We start from the raw sequence: 18,402 nt of genomic DNA, 5'->3' as shown, positions 1-18,402 counted from the left end.
AACCACGTCTGCTGTGTTGTTCTTTCTCATTTTTGGCCATAACAGTTTTTGATATCAGATCTCCTTCCTCTGTTTTGCATCTTCTCTTCCTGTTTCTTAAGTTATGGAACTTGTGGAATCTACTGCAATATTAAAATAATATTTGTTTTTATTCTTGGCTTTTGGAAGTATCTGTCTTGAATTTCATGAATGAGGAGGAGGAGGAGATGCAGGCTTCAATATTTGGAAGCTTGTGTGTAAAAGTGACAGACTTCAGAACTATTGATTATTACAGATCAGAAACACTGTTCATTATTTAGATCAGAAACACTTCCAAAACATTTATTGTGGCTGATAATACTTTTTTATGTGTACAAATAGCATGTAATAGAAGTTACTTATTTGTAGCTTTCAGATACATTTCAGGTTTGTTTTGTTCATGTATAATTGTGACTAAATTATAATGGTGTCTGTTAAAAGAACAACCATACGTCTAATTCATTTTCCAGAAAAGAATACCCACCTCAGCTTCAGAAAGTGGAGGCAGACCACATTAGGTTACCACGGTCGCAAGGAGTGGGTAAGTTACCTTTAGAGTTCTCACTTCTTCTCAGCAGAATAATTTTTTTAATACCTGATTTGGGTGGGTGTGTTGCCAAATCTTATACAACCTTTAGTATATGTACTTACAGCCTTAGCTCATGTTATTCTAGTTTTGTACAAGTTTGTGCATGAAGGGATGATTTTGTCCTTCTTGACAGATTTCTGCAACTAGTTCAGTCATGTAATAATTTTAAATTAGGCTTAGTTATTTTAAAAGTGTAGTTATTAGGCTAGTTATTTTAAAAGCAACAGAAATAGGGAACATTTGGGATCATAAAGTTGGAGATGGAACAGATCTCTAGAGTTAATTAGTCTGAGCCCAAACCCCTAGCTTGTTTGTGAATTATTGTTGAGGAACTTCTGTAGCAGTGTTAGTACAAGAAAAATGCTCCATAGTAACCAGCACTTGGTATGAAGTGTGTTCATACACTGAGGGAGTTAATAGAAGAACCAGCATCAGCTCCGTACCTCAGCTGAAACATGCTCTTACATCGCTGTTAGATGCAGCAACCTCACTGTTGGAGGTGCAGTAGAAAAAATATAGTTTGGTTTCAGGTGTGGAAATTGTGAAACTGGAAAAGAAAATACCCTGTGTGTGTTTGTTAAGCTTTGTTAGCATGGATACAGTCTGTAAACCTGCTGCATAGGTTTACAGCTGCACAGTCACCTGCACTGGCAAGTTCTACTGTGCCATTTTAGGTTAATGTTAAGTAGATCTTCAGCAGTACTACTCTAAAGTAACTTAGGGAAAAACCTCACCTATTATTCATTCTTTTTCAAAAATGAGCCATTCTTTAGTTTTGAGATGTCTTCTCCTAGTGGGATGTTTGTGAGACCTTCAGTATGTATATTGAAACAGTGTTCATATATATAAAAACAAATAGCCTTAAAACAATTTCTGTGGTATAATAGCATAATCTAGCATCCTCTCCTATTTTTGGCAATAGACCCTCCACTTGATTTGTAACGAAGTTAGCATAGATTTGCAAATCCAAAGCTTCTTGCAAAGATATAAGATAAAAATTGTCAGTGAGCGAACCTGCAATAGTATTACTAAAACTACATTTTGAAGTTACTTTGGGGAATGCTATTTTTTAGTCATACAACAAATCATGATACGTTTGAAACAGTGTAGATTTTTGGGGTTTAAAAATGTGTTTGTGTTTAGTTCAAGTTAGTGTATGTAAAAAAGTAAGATGATCATAATTATAACAGTATAGGAGTGGACATTTCTTGTTAATGTTTTTGCATCTTTTCCCTTCTAGACAGTGTAATGGAGAATACAGATGACTCTGAATCAGAATCTGACATTAAAAGAAAGGTGCGACAGAAAGGTCATTGCAAGTCATATCAATCTGACTTGAGTCTGTCTTCTGCCACAAAAAAATGCTTAACTCAGTCAACGGTAGGTTGTATTTTAAAAATATGTGAACTCTTGTTGAATTTTAAAAGTTGTTGCATATTTTAAAAACAGACATTCAGGAGTAAAACAAATCGAGGTTTTAAAAATCGATAGAGTTGGGAGGAAGATTTACATAATTAAAAAAAGTTACAGTGATAGAGATATTTAAGTGCTAATATTCCTGCTAGTTGTGAAATATTTCTTTTCTGACTTGAACAGACAGAAGCTGCACTGAAAAGAAAAGGAATCTTGATTTTATTGAATAGCTGACCGATAAACCAGAGATTGATAATTTTAATTTGCTGAAATAGAGGAATAATTTTTTGCTCTTTGACAGGTTTTTTTTTCTGTGTCATGATTTTCTATACTCAGAACAGTAAAGATTAAAGTACTGCAAAGATGCAAGTATTTTTTATTAAGTTGCTCACTTTTTCAGTGGGAATAGTTCCTTAGGTATCCAAATGGCATTCTCTGATCTACATGCAACCAACCAGGATGTTTCTGTCAGGAACTTGTTTGAATATCAAATGTAAGATACTTTGAAAATTGCTTTAAGGCTCTCTGTAGTTTATCAGCTTCCCAGGCTACTATGGAAGTTTCATAATGCACACATACAGGTCACATTGTTTGACTGTCAAAGCCAAACCTCCTGTAAGGAGTTCGTGGTTTAAAAAAAAAAAAAAAAATCTATGATTTTTATATATGCTTAGCTTTTGTTTGAAACACCTGGTACCACTTCTTGGCATTTCCATTGCTTATTTAATTAATTAATGTGATGTTAATAAAAAAACTGGTTTAAAATTTTTGGCATGTAGTTGAAGTAGAGGGGTGTGATTACTCCATCCTCAAGATCCTCCAGGTACTCTTGGTGCCTTCTCTTGAATATTTTTAATGTCTGATTGAAATTCTTCAATGTGATAAGCAGTATCTTTCTAAGAACTACATCCTGTAACAGCACTGAGGCACAATGCTGGTTTACATTGTAGCTGGCTATCATCCCACAGCTCAGATTGTAAGGGTCTGATATATTTTATACGCTTGGGTTTTTTGCTTCTGTTTCTCTACAGTATGTGTAGCTTTGTTAAATTACAGAAATTTTGTAAACATATGTTCTCATTGTATGATTTTGATCTTGAAATTTGGGGTTTGAAATTACCACACTTGTGGAAGTCCTCTTTTGGAGGTGTGTTCATGGCTGGGAGAGTGGGGAGAGCTGTAAATTGTGAAAGCTGTTTTCAGAGTAGATACTGGAAGTTTTTGGTGGGATGGAGGTGTTTGTTGCCTTCAGTAGTTCACAGTACAGTGGTTATGTTGTTTGAATTCAGTGCTCCAGGAGAAAATAACATACACTAAATTTTCATCTCTAAAGATGTCCGGTATTCACTTTGGTACTCGTTCTGTAGTTCATATGTTATAGAAGTCCAAGTTCTTCACTTATAATACAAAACTAAGTGGGACCTAGTGAAAGTGAGAAAAACAAAAGACATCTGTCTTTGTAGTGATAGGATACATTTTTCCTTGTAACCCCTGCTTGCTTCTTGAAAGTTTGAGGAACTCCTATTCCTCAAGTCCTATTTTCTTCTCTGTGACACATGACTCTAGAGCAATAATATGTACTTTGCCTTTTCTTCATCTCCCTTGAGGAGTGAATTTTCCTGCATGTCTTTCCAGGCTGTTAAAAGATACCTTGGAAGGACGGATAAGTTGAACCTACAAGGTTTCTTCAAATCCTCTCCAGTATTGCTCTAAGGATCTGTAGGTTATTTTGTCCCATGGAACTGTTTTTACAGAAATAGTGTAATTGGACCATCTTGCTGATGGATATATGTATCTGAACAGTGTGGAGGGTTTTGTTTATGGAAGAAAATACAAGAAGAAAAATCTGAATTGTCCAACATGAATCACTTTAAAAAATTGTAACAAATGACATTTGTTCCTTTTAGAACATTTTTCATTTTCTTAAATGTAATAAAAAAATTAAGCTGTCTTTTAATGTTTGCTTTCTCTACTTACTGTAATGGCTAATGTTGTGTTGTCAGTTTCCACTGGGTATTATGAAAAATTTTTCACCAGAAGGGTTTTCAAGCATTGGAAGAGGATGGCCAGGCATGTGGTTGAATCACTATCCCCAGAGATATTTAAAAGACATGTAGATGTGGCACCTGGGGATATGGTTTAGTGATGAGAATTGTGTTAATAATTGGACTCGATGATATTAAAGGTCTTTTCCAACCTAAGTGATTGTATGATTAATTCTGAACAGAAATCAAGAACAAGATCTGGAAATTGTGTCTTTCTGCTTACAATTACTGATTGTGTGTTTGTTCCTCCTTTAGCTTTTGGAACAGATTGATTATTCTACTGAATGCCCAAATTGTGGGAGGGCAAATGAAAATCAGACCAAATGCCGACATTGTGAAAGTGCTTCTGTAAAGGATTTGCAGAGAGTGTCCAGACAAACTGTAACATTAAGTGAATCTGTGGGACCTTTATCACGTTCTTCAATACATCAGAATTCACCAGGCCAAAAATCTTCAGGTACAGGGTTCAGCACAAAGAAGTTTTATAGTTCTGCTGTTGGAAAAGGTCCAGCGGATATTCTACTGAGTAACGAGGTTGTAGGACATTCTATGTTACGACAGAATGGAAAAATTGGTCTTATAACTGGGACAAAAAATCCTAAAATTACAGGAAGCTTAAGACAGAGGAGTACAAGACCATCTGAATTAAATGATCCAAGTAAGTACCTTTTTATGAACACAGCCATTAGCTGGAAACACAGAATATTGTATAGTGAAGGAACTGTTTGTGCAGGTTTACGTAACTGATATTGCATGGAATATTTTTGTGTGTGTTCTTGGGAAAGTGGGACAGAACTTTTAATAATTTCCTTTTTGTATGCAGAGGTACTCTTCAAGAAAGGTGAACATTGGGGAAAACAAAAATTATTTTGTGAATTTTTTCTTTTGTTTATTTTTTAAAAAAATATTTATGTTTGGGATATTGGGAAAACCAGTATTCTTAGCAGAATTCCATCCTTCATTTGCCCAAGGGGAAAGACAGTATTTGATTCTTATTTTGTGTTTTCTTTCCTGTTTTCTTTTAAACTGTTTATCTATTTAAATTTCATAATTTGTAAAATGTTAATTTCTGTGCTTTCTCTTTGTATACTCAGTAAGCAGAGAGGATAGAGTAAAGGAAATTATGTGTCTGGTTCTGTGCTTAGTTTATTAGACCATATTTTCCTGCTGATTTGAATGATTTCAGACCTAATTTCTGTTGTCAGTTTTTAGGTTGTATTACTTACTGTCAATTCTTGACTGAACCACGTTCACTTCTGTCTAGAGGTAGATTAATGTTACTCATTTTTTGTATAGTTACTTATAAGAAATCAAAAACAAGGCAGAGAGTCCTTGCAACCAGATTCCAAATAAACATTAGTAAAAACATAATATAATTATATATGTGGATTTTTTTTTGGCCCTGCAGGACAATGACCTAAATTATTTCTAACGTATTACTTGAAAAGAAATTTCTGTTATGAAAAGATATAGTGGTTGAGAATGTAACATTTTCTGTTTAGTTGTTTTGTCTAGTGATGATGATGAGGACGAGAATAGTGGCAGCACTAGGAGCATGGAAGGCATTTCACCTCATCCTGCAGATTCAGCCTGCTCCTCCCTATCTCCTTCTACAGGAAAGGTGGAAGCAGCATTAAAGGAAAACAGTTATGGAATAGAACAGAGAATAGGTAGTATAGAAATTGCCAACACACTAGCAAGAAAAGCCAAAAATGAAAAAAAGAAATTTGTTACAGAAAAATGTAGTGGTTGAGAATGTAATATTTTCTGTTTAGTTGTTTTGTCTAGTGATGATGATGAGGACGAGAATAGTGGCAGCACTAGGAGCATGGAGAGCATTTCACCTCGTCCTGCAGATTCAGCCCGCTCCTCCCCAGCTCCTTCTACAGGAAAGGTGGAAGCAGCATTAAAGGAGAACAGTTGTGGAATAGAACAGAGAATAGGTAGTATAACAACAGATACAGAAATTGCAGTCACACTACCAAGAAAAGCAAGAATGAAAGATCAGGTACTATTTAATGCTTTGTTTAAAGAAAACAGAATCAAATAATAAATGGAATATGTGAAGGCTTGTTTTGTATTGTCAGAAGTTGACTGTGTTTGGTTGTTTTTCTTACTCAGCAGCTCATCAGGTAGTCTCTCTGCATACTTAATACTGGAAACATAAGAAAATGTGTTCATTACATTTTTACAAGCATTCAAAATTATTTTAATTATGCTGTTAAAATAAATGCTTCTGTGTTGAATGTTTACTCTTTTGAGACTGGACAGGAGTTCTCTGTGAAGCTCAAGGTCTCAGTTTGCAGCAGAATGTCAGTACCAGCTGTTGCCTGTTGAGACTTTCTGAAGTTAAACATGAAAAGAGACACTGGGATCAATAATGGTCCTTCAAAATTAAAATGCTTTGACAACTCTAGCAGTTTATAGCACTTATGTTAGGACTTTTGTGGTGCAGCTTGTGCTTTTTAGTTGAGTACTGCTGTAAGAGTTGGATAAGCAAAGACAAAAAAATACTCCACGAGCACACCTTAAGTGTGGCCAAGGGGGAGAGTTTTTATACTGTGTTAAAAGCCATCTCAGTAGTGAGCCACAAAGAGGAATAAATTCCATGTGGCAATTGGTAGTGGAATAATGGTGCTGATTAAAACAATTCCTGACTCACTTGTCCAGTTTCACTATTGAGAGTTTGATTCAACAAGAGAATCCGATCAGATTTCCAGTTCTGTGAGTTAGAGCACTAAAGTACTGATGCCAAAACCTTCTTGCTATGTTGAGATTCAGAAGCCATCATTCTAGTGCTGTAGCTGATGAAATTATGGATGTTTATAATATGTTGTATAATTAGTCACCACTATCAGTATGAGGCTGTGAACCTCCAGCCTGCAATAAAACTGTGAGGCTCAAAGCTTGGATTATAAATAGTTCTTGAATTAAGTTATTCTGGCAGTATGTGCTGAATTAATTGAAAGCATTGCATTGTGAAGGCACTGGTGTCTGACTTCTGAAACTCTCTCAAATGTATTTTTTTGTATATCCATATGTTCCTGTTCACTAGTCTTTACAAATCAGTTCTAATACTAGATGTTAGATTATTTTAGAGTCCTAGCTTACTTTTGAAAATGAAGGAAATTAAAAAAAAAAATTGTGAAATATAACACAACTTTTACATTGATTGAATTAACATACCAAGATTTGGAGATATCAGAGCAATTTTCTTAGATATAATAGAAAAAGCTTTATTCAACTTTCTCTCAAAATATTAATTGTTTACTGAAGAGACTAGTTGAATATAGCATCACTTCAAACTTTGCTGTTTTATTGTTGGTTTCTGATTTGTTTTGAACTTTTAATAACATTCAGCCAGTCCAGCAGACAAAAATGAAAACCTCTTTTCAACAAGAGACCTAGGAAAACATTTTAATTACAGGGATTTAGAATCCCTACCTTCTTCAGTGTATAAAATGAAGGAAGCATCCAAAAGTAGACTTTGAATTATTGCCAAGATAGGTTAGTCATTCAGGACTTTGAAATAATTTTCGAGATTTAGTCTTAACAGAATCCCTTAGAATGTTTTTCTGTGGGAGTTTAATTGCATTTTGTAATGAAAATGAATGTTTATTTATGGGCAACTTTATGAAACAATATAAATACCAAAGAAAAGACTAGTGTACAGAAAATCCTTCAACAAAATAGAGCAATATAAGCAATACAACAAATTAGAGCAATATAAGCAATACAAACAAATAAATATATTTATAGGCTGGCTATCAGCAGGCTTTATTTCATTGCAATAGATTTTTTGGTAAGATAATTCTGTTGGTTAACAGGATACTTCATTGAGATTACAGCTTAAATTAGCATCTAGAGACTTTTCTTGAACTGGGGCCAAACACCACATGGCCTTCTTTCAATGTTTAGTCTTCTGACCTTGGAATCTATCCTAAAACCATCTTAGCTCTGTAGAGATGCCTTAAGGAAGTTTGATTGTGCTTATTTATTTATGTTACTTGAAGACTGTATTCTGCTGACGTGGTGATGCAGTGTACTTCAAGAATTAGTTACCAAAAGCTTGGGTTAACAAAAATGGAAATAAAAAATAAAACCACCAGCATTGTGGTGGTTTTACAGCAGTAGTGCTTTTTTATCTAAATAAAACATATTAAAAATAACTTTGCTTTGCTAGGCTGCGTAGTGTTTCCAAAAGATAAAAATAAATTGTTTTTGGCAATTTAGAAGCACTGTTTGTGGTTTGGAAATGTCAGTAAAGTGTCTGCAAGTGTCAGGTTACCTTTTATTTTCTTCTTGAATGTAGCAATATTAACATCTTCAGGTGTTAAAAAAAGTCTTTTAGGAATTATCTCCCTTCTGCATATGTTTGAGACAGATGCTCTAGTAAGTAATCCTGTTGACCAACAGAAAATTAGCTAAACATTTAGTCATTAGTTTCAACGAGCTTGATTTAACAATAAACCTTGGTGAGACATTTTGAAACCTGAAAATTACTTTTCAGTTTGGGAACATTGTGTCTAACACTCCAATAAAACGGCGCAAAGTTATTTCTCAAGAGATGGTAACCGAGGCCGTACCTGTAAATTACCAAAACTCCTGTGAAAGCGTCATCCTGAACTGCCGAAGTATTCGAATCGGAATGCTGCGCAGAATGGTCGTGGAGCCTGTGATTGTGAGTACCCTTGCTCTTGCACAGCTTGCTTTTCAGGCTTTGATGGACAGTGAATTTTTGTATTTGAACAACATAATATTTTGCCTTTGTCTGGGGAGCAGTAAGTTTGTCTTTAATTTCAGAGGCTGTGATTTCCAGAGAACCTCAAATTACTGCTATGCTCTATCACATGCAGTCTAGCTCAGGTTCTTAATAGAAATGTTGTGCTGCAGTACTCTGAAAGAACTTGTCTGCGTGCTAGGGGGAGGTTATGGGCTAGCATGCATTTGTTAAAAAAATTGAAAACAACAGCTACAAGAAGTAGATAGGTGCAAGGAAGAAGCATTGTCCTAAAGGTGAATAATTTTACTTCTACAGATTTTTTTTTTTTTTTTTTTGGTCAGCCTTGTGAGGTACATGGAGTTTTCAAAGAGTCCTTGAATGTTAGTTGTATGCAGTCAGCCAGAACAGAATGGAGACTTCTTGCTGGAATAACCACAGAAACAGCAGCGTTGTTACATGTTCTTTCCACCTCGCTACAAAACACTGTTGTTTGATTCACCTAAATGCTGATAGATGACATCTTCTTTTGAAGAAATAGAAATTGTGTATTTTTCAGAGTATTGAAGTTTTTGAAAACTGAGTACTTCACAAAGATCTGAAGTTTAAACAGTCTGTATGACTGAAAGAGACTAGAGTAGCAAAGAATGTGCTTGACTCAAGTTGTGCTAAAATGTACATTTTGTTTTTTCTTAAAACTTGCATTTCTAAATGTTAATTTTTTAATGTTTATTACTTATATACTAAGTCCATTGAAGTATGTTTGCTAACAGTTTAAAGGCTTTCTGCAATTAACATTTGCAGAAGATGTGAGATCTTAAAATTGTGTTGTCTTTCAGTTTTGCCTGGATTATATCAAAATACGCCTAGAGAGTCAAGAAGGTGAGTACATTTTTCATTTTATGTTAGTACTCAATATAATTAAGTAACTCTGTCAAAGGTATTAATAAGTGAATCCGAAAGTAACCTTTATTCTCGTTTTGTCATTTATGTAATAAATTATACTGGTGTCTGTAGTCAGATAAAAGAAAATGGAGAGTAGAAATTTGACCTGCCCTTTAACAAAAGTGATTAACAAAAATAAAAAGCAAGAGCAACCCTCCTGTAAAATGTTAACTTTTTAAAACTTTATTAGTTCTTTAATTTCAGTGGTGTTAAGTAGATAATAAAAGCCACACTGGTTTCTTGGACCTTTCCTGTCTAGATCTCTCTTCATAGTTTTGTCTCTAGTGTGAAAGTTGTGTATTTCATGTCACTGAAAGAAATAGTGACATAATTTGGAAAGGGTCAGTTACAACTCCTGCTCTGTTTCCTTTCTTTTCTTTTGTAGGGTTTTGCTCTGGGCCTGAAAAGCTTTGTTACCTTTTGTTAATCTTAAGTTGCATTGTTAAGATCCAGTCCTGTTGAATGTTGCTGTTGTTATTTGTAGAAGAGAACTGTTCTATTTTGTAGTAATTACATGCAGAAAAATGTCTCACAACTGTAAAGACAAGTGTAGCCTTTGCTCAGTCAAGTTTATATTGCATCTAAAATACAGATGCATAGAAACTGAGTTTTCATGCTTTAAATGCATTTTGAAAAATAAAACACTGAAGAGCTTAGTATAATTTGTAGAAAATAACTGTCAAGTTCTAGTTAAAACAGCTGTGTGGTGCAGTTATTTCCACGGCACCTAATTCATCAGTAGCATAAAAATGGTGACCCATTAAATGCTGTGTCTCTTAGGGCACTTAGCACTTTTTTATTTCAGGTATTTTTGGGGTTTTTTGTTTTTTGTTTTTTTTTTTTTAGTTTTGCATGTATATCCACTTCTGTATCAAGTTTTATAATAAAGTAAAAACCTGTAAAAAACTTAACATTGGCATTGGCAGCATCTGATGCAGTGTTAAAATTCGACCATGTTACTGACATTTCTTTTGGGGAATAAATTTGGAGTAGTCCTTTATTTCCTCAGGCAATCAGATAATTTCTCTGCATGTGTTTATGCTTTTCTTTTTAAAGTTATTTTTCATATGAACTTGGGAACTTGGTCAAAGATAAATGTACAAAGAAAATTTTGCAAACTTACTGTAAAATATGTCATAGCATATTTTATATTTTATTTTTAGTTGCAAATTTAAATCACTGGAAATTGTGGGGATTTTTTTTCTGTGGAATAAAAAGAGTTGGTGGGCAGAAAACAGTTTGCTTCTGATGGCTTTCTTGTCATCTTCCAGATGCCATTGGAATTTAGTCTGTCTTTTAAGACATGAAAAACCGTCACTTCTTGCATATCTGTTAAAGTTTTAAGTACTTAAGAAATTTAGTGAGCACGTAGCGACTACTTGTTGAAATCAAGGGGGACATTGTAAAGGAAACTTACAGATGTTTCTTATATTTTAATATGTCATTATTTTCTCATAGAATCAGAAAGTGATATCAGAGAGATTAACCTGAAAACTTCAGAGCTTACTAAATGTGAATGGTGTAGTGTCCGAAAATTGCCAGTAGTTTTCCTACAAACAGTACCTTCAACCTGTAGCAGTCTGAGAGATCAACTGAAAATGAGTAAAGATAATGTCTGGTACGAATGCAAAGGAGACAGTAAGTAAAACAATTTTATTCTACTATTTACTTCAAATTGTAAATTCATGTTTTGGGTCATGAATGAGTGATTAAGACAAAAAGGGTCATCACTGGCTGGGGTAGCTGTAGTACTATTACCTTCCCAGGCTGAGAAAGAGTACAGTTCAGAACAGATGGGCATCCTCTTTGTCCAGAAACATGCTAGTTACAACACTCAGTCAATTTAGTACAGATTTTTTCACTAATATTTGTACTGAATTAAAGCAAGTTGGTTTGGTTAGTTTTTGTATAGAAGCCTTTACATTTATATGTCAGCTTTTTTAATACTTCTGCCATCTGTGCTGTTCTGCTGACAGCCTTTAGTTTTAGTAAAACTGTTGTATAGGCTGGCTTGGTTTTTTTTCTCCTGGCATACCTTTCATGATGATGTGAGATAGACAAATACCTGCTTGGAGAATATGTGGATTATGTTAATATATATTAAAATTGAATTTAATTTTTACATAATTTTCAAGGTGCTAGCATCTTAATATGCACATCCGTTAAATGTGACATTTAGTCCTCTTTCTCTTCAATAGGCTTTTCTTCAGGTTAGATTTTGTGGTTATTTATACTTAGACACAGTTTTGTACATACACAAATGCATTCAAACAGAGGAAGAATGCTTTCAGCAATTTTAGAGTTGAGTGCTCCCATAGTACTGTGTAATAGTCTCATCCATGTCCTGTAAGAAGTATGAGCTGTAAGGAGTCTTACAATTACAGAAGTAATTGGAGAGCATGCAGGAGACTTGGACAAAATTCTGGGAGCAGGAATAATTAGACCCCAGGTGGATACAGGTGTTCACAAAAAAGCAGAAAGATGTCTGTGTGAGAATGGCTCTCAGCAGTGTCCCCACCTAGCTCTTCTCCCTGAGGCTGTGGCACAGAGTTTTATATCCAGCTGCTTTATTGCATTTGATATGCAGGAGCACTTTGTGATAGCACACTTGCTCTCTGCTTTGTAAGCAATGAAATTAATTTAAGCCTGTATCCAGAACTGTGTAAGCAATTGTATGTACATGGCTAGCTCCCAAAACAGAACACCCAAAAGCCAGTTAGATATCTAAATTCTGTGTGCATTGGATTGGGAATTGTGCTGCTGAGGAATTATTTTTCTCAAGAGATAGCATGCTGGGTTAAGAATGACCAAAGGGAAATGGTTATGCTTGTGTCTGAAAAATGGAAAAACAGGTCCTGGCAGCTCTCTCTTGGGCAACAGCATGAGACTGGGATTTGCAGCCTGAATTCTGTTACTTTTTCTGATTGTGTAGAATAATTCCTTTCAGTGCAATTTACTGCTTTTTGGTTTTTCAGATCATAAAAATGGATGATATTTACATAACAGCTGATTGATCTGAGTAATTCTCTCCAACTTCTTCAAAAACAGTGATGTTTATAGCACAGTCTTCTAGGATCAGAGAGGAAGCTACACCGAATATACAATTTTTAAATTGTAGTGAAATAATAGGATAGGAACTGCAGTAAGAAAAAGAGGAAGTATTGGTTACAGTCTTACTCTCTGATAACAAAGATGTTATTTCAAAATATGTTTTAGCTTTGCATTAGTGTCATTTAAAAATGTATCCGATGTAATATTTAACATTTCTTGATTAAGGTAGAATTTGAATGCACTCTTTGCAAATGCTGATAAAAAAGGTTTGGCAGTTAGTCCTTCTCTCTTGTCTGCTCACATCTGTATTACTTCTTACATACATTATCAGCTGTGTGTACTCATGTTGCCCTAAAATTCCATGTAATCTGTTTATAATTGCAACATGCTTTATTTTATTCCTAAATGAATAATTTTCTCTCTGCTTTATTTGCAGGTCAGGAAGAACAGTACATAATTTTAATTTTTGAAACTGGTCTTGATCCTCATGCAAATTCAATATTTGAAAAAATAATTATGGACATTGGTATTAGAAATAACATTTCTGACTTCTTTGTGAAAATTTCCTTTGAAGAAGCCAATGCCAGGCTTGTTGCATTTACTAAGTGCTTGGAGGACAATTCCAAAGGAAGCCCATCTCACAGAGAAAGCAAAATAAAAAATGTAACTATGTTTTTGCTTTAGAACTAAGTCATTGTGTTATATGGGTTACAAATACACTAAGGATAGTGTGTTAGTCAGCCAAAAAAAATTCCATCAACTTTTGATGGCTTTTGCATGAAAATTCCCAGACTGGTCCATGGTGGATTATGAAACTATGGGAAATAGTCTGTACGTTCACAGTACTTTCTAGGGTTTTTAGTTGGATTGTAAAGTTATACAATGGTCCACAGGTAATGTTGATACTTAAAAATTATTAAGGGATAAGAAATCTTTACTATAATCAGACAACATAACTTTTTCCAACTGGTAAAATTATGGTATTTCAAACAAGAAATTAAGTTACACTGTTGTGGTTACAGTTAATTAATGCTTTCATTAAACAACTACATTTTAAAGAATTAGAAAGTTTTGTGATTCTGCAAGAAATGAGCAAAGACCTAAGTGTAATAGATGAAGTAGGAAAGGAAAAAAACCCACAGACTTGAAGTTCTCAAAACAGATATTACACTGCTGGACTTCACAAAGTTTTATTACCATTTCAATAAAATTGAGCACAGTATGCAATTTAATATTGACTCTATTCTCTTAAGGTTGCTTCTGAGTCCAAAATGCAGCAACGAAATAAACAGTTACCATTTTTTGATGATGATGAAGAAATTGGCGAACCACATACAGTATTTATTGGTCCTATAGAAAAGTAAGATATTTATTTTTGCCTGTAATAATTCTCTGAGGGGTTTTTGGCATTTCATACTTCTTATTGAATGTATTTTTCTTCTCAGGTTGATAGTTTATCCACCTTCTCCAGCTAAAGGTGGTATTTCTGTGACCAACGAAGACCTCCATTGTCTAAATGAAGGAGAATTTTTAAATGATGTTATTATTGATTTTTATTTAAAGTAAGTTTTATTTCACATCAGTTTTTAGTCGTCTTTTACTTTGAAACTTGAAAAGTTAACTTAAGAACTTGAAAAGAAAACTTAAAATTTGATAGGTAAACAACTATGCATAGCTGTAATTTTAAAGGTTGTTTTTGATCTTGCAAGGAAGTTTGGTTCTTCTCTTGTCCTGCTTGACAGTGACATTTTTCTTACCTGGAGAAAGGTTCTTTGAACTTTTTAACATCTCAAGAGCAAATTTAACTGAAAAAAAAAAAGAAAAGGCTTTTTTAAAGTTCAGTTGTGCTTTCCAGAGTAGCTGTGTTTCCTGGAATTTGTTTTGATTAATGTAATACATAAGTTAATTTTGTGCTGTCACTGACGCTACAGATGTTAGAATTATATTAAATTGTTACATGCTGCTGGTTTTATGCCACACATAAAGTATGTGTATGTGTATGTTAAAGTCTATAAACATATTTTAGAAGTAAAAATCAAATTAATGTGTCACTCTTGGGACTGTTTGGAGATCTGGTGGCTCAAATACAAAATACAGGTCTCTTAGGTTTTTATGTAAAGACTCCTTGAAAATTTATTTTCCTGCCATGAAACAAAAATAAATACAAGAACAGTAGAAGAGCTTGTTGATTGAGCAGAGCAATAACATCTTGAAATATTAATACCTTGAAATATTTACATATGTTTTGCATTAATTAGTTCCTGTGGATAGTCAGCTCCAAATAGCTGTTCTGTGAGAAGCTGCTACAATTTGGTGGGGAGCACCTGTTAGCAGTCCTTTTTACTCTGTTGTTGAGTACTTTGAATTAAAACCTCCATTATTTTTTCTTTATTTTCTTTTTTTTAACTAATTAGGTATTTGGTACTTGAAAAGCTGAAAAAAGAAGATGCTGATAGGATACATGTGTTCAGTTCATTCTTCTATAAACGCCTTAATCAAAGAGAAAGAAGAAATATTCATGAAACTTCAAACCTTTCGTAAGTCTGTTGATAAGTCAGTTTAACATAGAGCTAATGCAATGAAGATTCCTAAAAACAGATGCTATACAGGGAGAAATAAACAGAACTCTAGGAAACATCTAGATTTGTAGCAGACATAGAATATCCCTTGAAAATCTTAACAACCTGTTAAGGTGAAAATATCTGGAAAATGCTCCCTCAAATAAAATAAGCCACCCTACAAATTGTATGTTGTTTTCTTCTTTCAGAATACAGCAGAAGCGACATGGGCGAGTAAAAACGTGGACACGGCATGTTGATATTTTTGAGAAAGATTTCATTTTTGTTCCCCTTAATGAAGCGTAAGTGAACATACTTTTTTAGCACATTTGGTAAATGCTTAAGCTTCATAATTCTGAAATTGAAAGTTACATTACAATAAGAGTTGAAGTTAAAAATTAAGAGCATAAACATCTTTTTCCAGGTGATAAAAATTAAGTAGTTATGTAAGACCTTTAAATGCTGTAGTATAAGAATTATCGGACAATATAAAGACAGCTGAAATTAACTTCTGTGAGTACTTTTTCTAGATTTTACCTCAATCTCTTGCATTCTTTCTTCTAATCTTCTGGCATTGGTAACTTTTGGATTTATCATTTTTAGTCCTTTCTAATGAGACCTCTCTGGTACAGATGGGATCTTTAGTTACAATAAATGAATATTGAAAGAAATTTTAATTGAAAATCACTACTGCCTTGAGAACTTTATTCTTTTTCTTTATATCCCTTTGTCCTGCTATTTGTTAAGGGTCAGGAAGCAGACCATTAGCATTCTAGTGGTTACTGAGAGCTTTGATGGTGCTTGCTTTCCTTAAGATCAGAGCAAGTTGTCACAAACACATTTCTCTATATCACAGAAATAATCTAAACAGTTCTTAAACCAAAATATTTATAAAAGTTAAAGTACTGTCTTTTAAACATATGCAGTAAAAACAAAATAAGGACAGATAGACAGGAATTTTCTAACTAACATCTCATAGGCATACCTAGCTGATGTTTCAAAAATTGAAAAAGAGGTTTTTCTTAATAAAACATGATTTATCTCGGTACTGTGCCATTGTGCAGTGGGAGGCAAATTTTTCAATCTTCTCGTTTTCCTGCCTCCTCTCCAGCTGAATTCTGAGGCTATCAGAATAGAGACAGTTACGAGATAACTGGTCATACATAGATCTGTCCTTTTTATAAAGTTGTATTTTCCCAACAAAGGTGTTCATCAGCACTAACTTTAGTTTTTGATGTACCATGACCTCTGGCAAGACATCCAGATCAGGGGATTTTATTGACTCAGGTGTAAAGTCCACTGCCGGTCCCTGTCCAGACTTCATCCTTCTCCCATGAAACTTAAAGTACTAAAACTTTTGTTTTGTGTGTCATTTAAATTTTTAGTTGCCTTTCCACTTGTTTTACAGTTCACTTCCCACCATCTTCTCATGTGTCATTCACATATGCACATGGGTTAGGCATAGGAGAAATGAGTATGAATTAGAAGTTCCTGAAAAGGAAAACAAATAGTTCTGTGGTTTTATAAGAATTATTTATGTTGCTAGTAACTTAAAACACAGTAGTTTTCAATGCCTTGTTCATTTACTGACAAGGAACTAAAGCAGTGTCTTTCTCAGCAAGTAGAACACAACAGTTTGTACTGAAGGCATAACATTCACACCATGTGTGAGTTGGTGATTTCAAGTTAGAGTAGCTTGGTCTCATGGACTCATCCTGTTGTGATTAGAGCATGAGAAATGTACTCCTGGTGTGCATCTGTCACCTGGACATAGTCCTGTTCACACTTCTTAGAACTGTCCCTTCACCTTAAGCTGAACCTTGTCAAGTGGTGATGGTAGGACCTTGATTTGCAACAGTGGTTTCTTGGTAGGTACAGTAAGAATGTTGCAGAGCAGAAAAAAAACTAAGTAGCCAGGGAGATGAGAAAGTGGTGGTTTGATGGGGAGTTGCTTTGTTTTGGTGTCTAGTTCCAACAAGTTTTTCCAGACTATCTCATAACCACTAGATTTGGGAATGTAGACTCATCATTTAACCAGCTGTCAGTCTGCAGTAAGTGGAGGTGGGCAGGTTGGCTCCAGGGCAGAATCATTTTCAGAACAGTGTGTTTTGATTTAACCATGACTACATCCGTGTCCTTTGGCTGTACAGTCCTTCTTGTTCAGGTCTCCAGTGAAAACAAATTGTTCTCTTAAAAGTAACAGACTGTTCTCTTTTTACATCCAGGTTAATATGCTAGTCTGCTGACATAATTGGTACAGAAAGTCTCTGTTAATAAAATACACACACTTTCCAGGGCTGAGCAGTACTAAATGTGTTCATTTATTAGATGTGGTGAATCATTCAAGACAAACCATGCCACACATGCTGCTTTCAATAGCCACTTACTTTAATTGCCATTAAGTTTTGATGCAGTTTGGGCTTCATAACCATCTAATTATTTTTTTAGCATGGCAGTTAGACATGCATGTTTTAGCTACTGCTTTTTCTTTTGTCTCCTAAAACACATTAAAATGTGACTTCACCTGTATAATATATAGCTAGCTTCTGTTATTTGCTGTAGACAATCAAGGATCCCTCAGAAAATTTCTTAATTGGACAATCAAAATCCACTAGTAATGCCTCAGTCCCTAAATTTGCTGCTGCTCTGATTGAGTGGCAAGTCAGTGAAGCCTAAAGAAGCAAGGAAATAGGAGGAAACTGTTGCCAAATTTGCCCTTTGTGTTGGGGATATAACTGTTTTTGATTTGGAAAACTTAGAATGTAAATTCTGTGAAGGGTGAGGAAGACAGCAGAGCCATTGTGATGGCATTAGGAGCACTCTTTTTTTTCTCCTTCTTTAACTTACTGTTGACAAGATTTCATTAAAAATCTGAAGTGTTAAATACAGTTGTGAGATCACATAGGTGGAACGGTATGGACAATTCAGCCATACCATTAGATCTGACTGCTTATGTTGCTAGTGCTGAACTACTAGAAAACTTCAAAGAGCCATAAAACATGAACTCTACAATATTTAGTTAACGCATTAATGAAGAAAATGTTTAAAAAGAAATAAGCTTTG

At 34.5% G+C, this 18,402-nt stretch overlaps 1 protein-coding gene across 3 annotated transcripts in view; it reads left to right on the top strand.

Moving 5' to 3' along the window:
• Positions 1-18,402, top strand: part of SENP6 (SUMO specific peptidase 6) — a 71,392-nt gene that overhangs the window by 40,935 nt on the left and 12,055 nt on the right. For all 3 annotated transcript variants that reach the window (XM_059467884.1, XM_059467883.1, XM_059467882.1), the window contains 12 exons: positions 489-559; positions 1,848-1,987; positions 4,321-4,723; positions 5,841-6,073; positions 8,576-8,746; positions 9,625-9,667; positions 11,189-11,368; positions 13,218-13,444; positions 14,035-14,141; positions 14,227-14,343; positions 15,196-15,318; positions 15,549-15,641. In XM_059467884.1, coding sequence (XP_059323867.1) covers positions 489-559; positions 1,848-1,987; positions 4,321-4,723; positions 5,841-6,073; positions 8,576-8,746; positions 9,625-9,667; positions 11,189-11,368; positions 13,218-13,444; positions 14,035-14,141; positions 14,227-14,343; positions 15,196-15,318; positions 15,549-15,641 — 1,908 coding nt within the window. The remainder of the gene's footprint in view (positions 1-488; positions 560-1,847; positions 1,988-4,320; positions 4,724-5,840; positions 6,074-8,575; positions 8,747-9,624; positions 9,668-11,188; positions 11,369-13,217; positions 13,445-14,034; positions 14,142-14,226; positions 14,344-15,195; positions 15,319-15,548; positions 15,642-18,402) is intronic.

This window comes from Ammospiza nelsoni, chromosome 3, assembly GCF_027579445.1.
Source record: "Ammospiza nelsoni isolate bAmmNel1 chromosome 3, bAmmNel1.pri, whole genome shotgun sequence".
NCBI classification, from domain to species: Eukaryota; Metazoa; Chordata; class Aves; order Passeriformes; family Passerellidae; genus Ammospiza; species Ammospiza nelsoni.
Note: the sequence above shows the minus strand (reverse complement) of the source record. Positions and strands in the feature narration are given on the sequence as shown.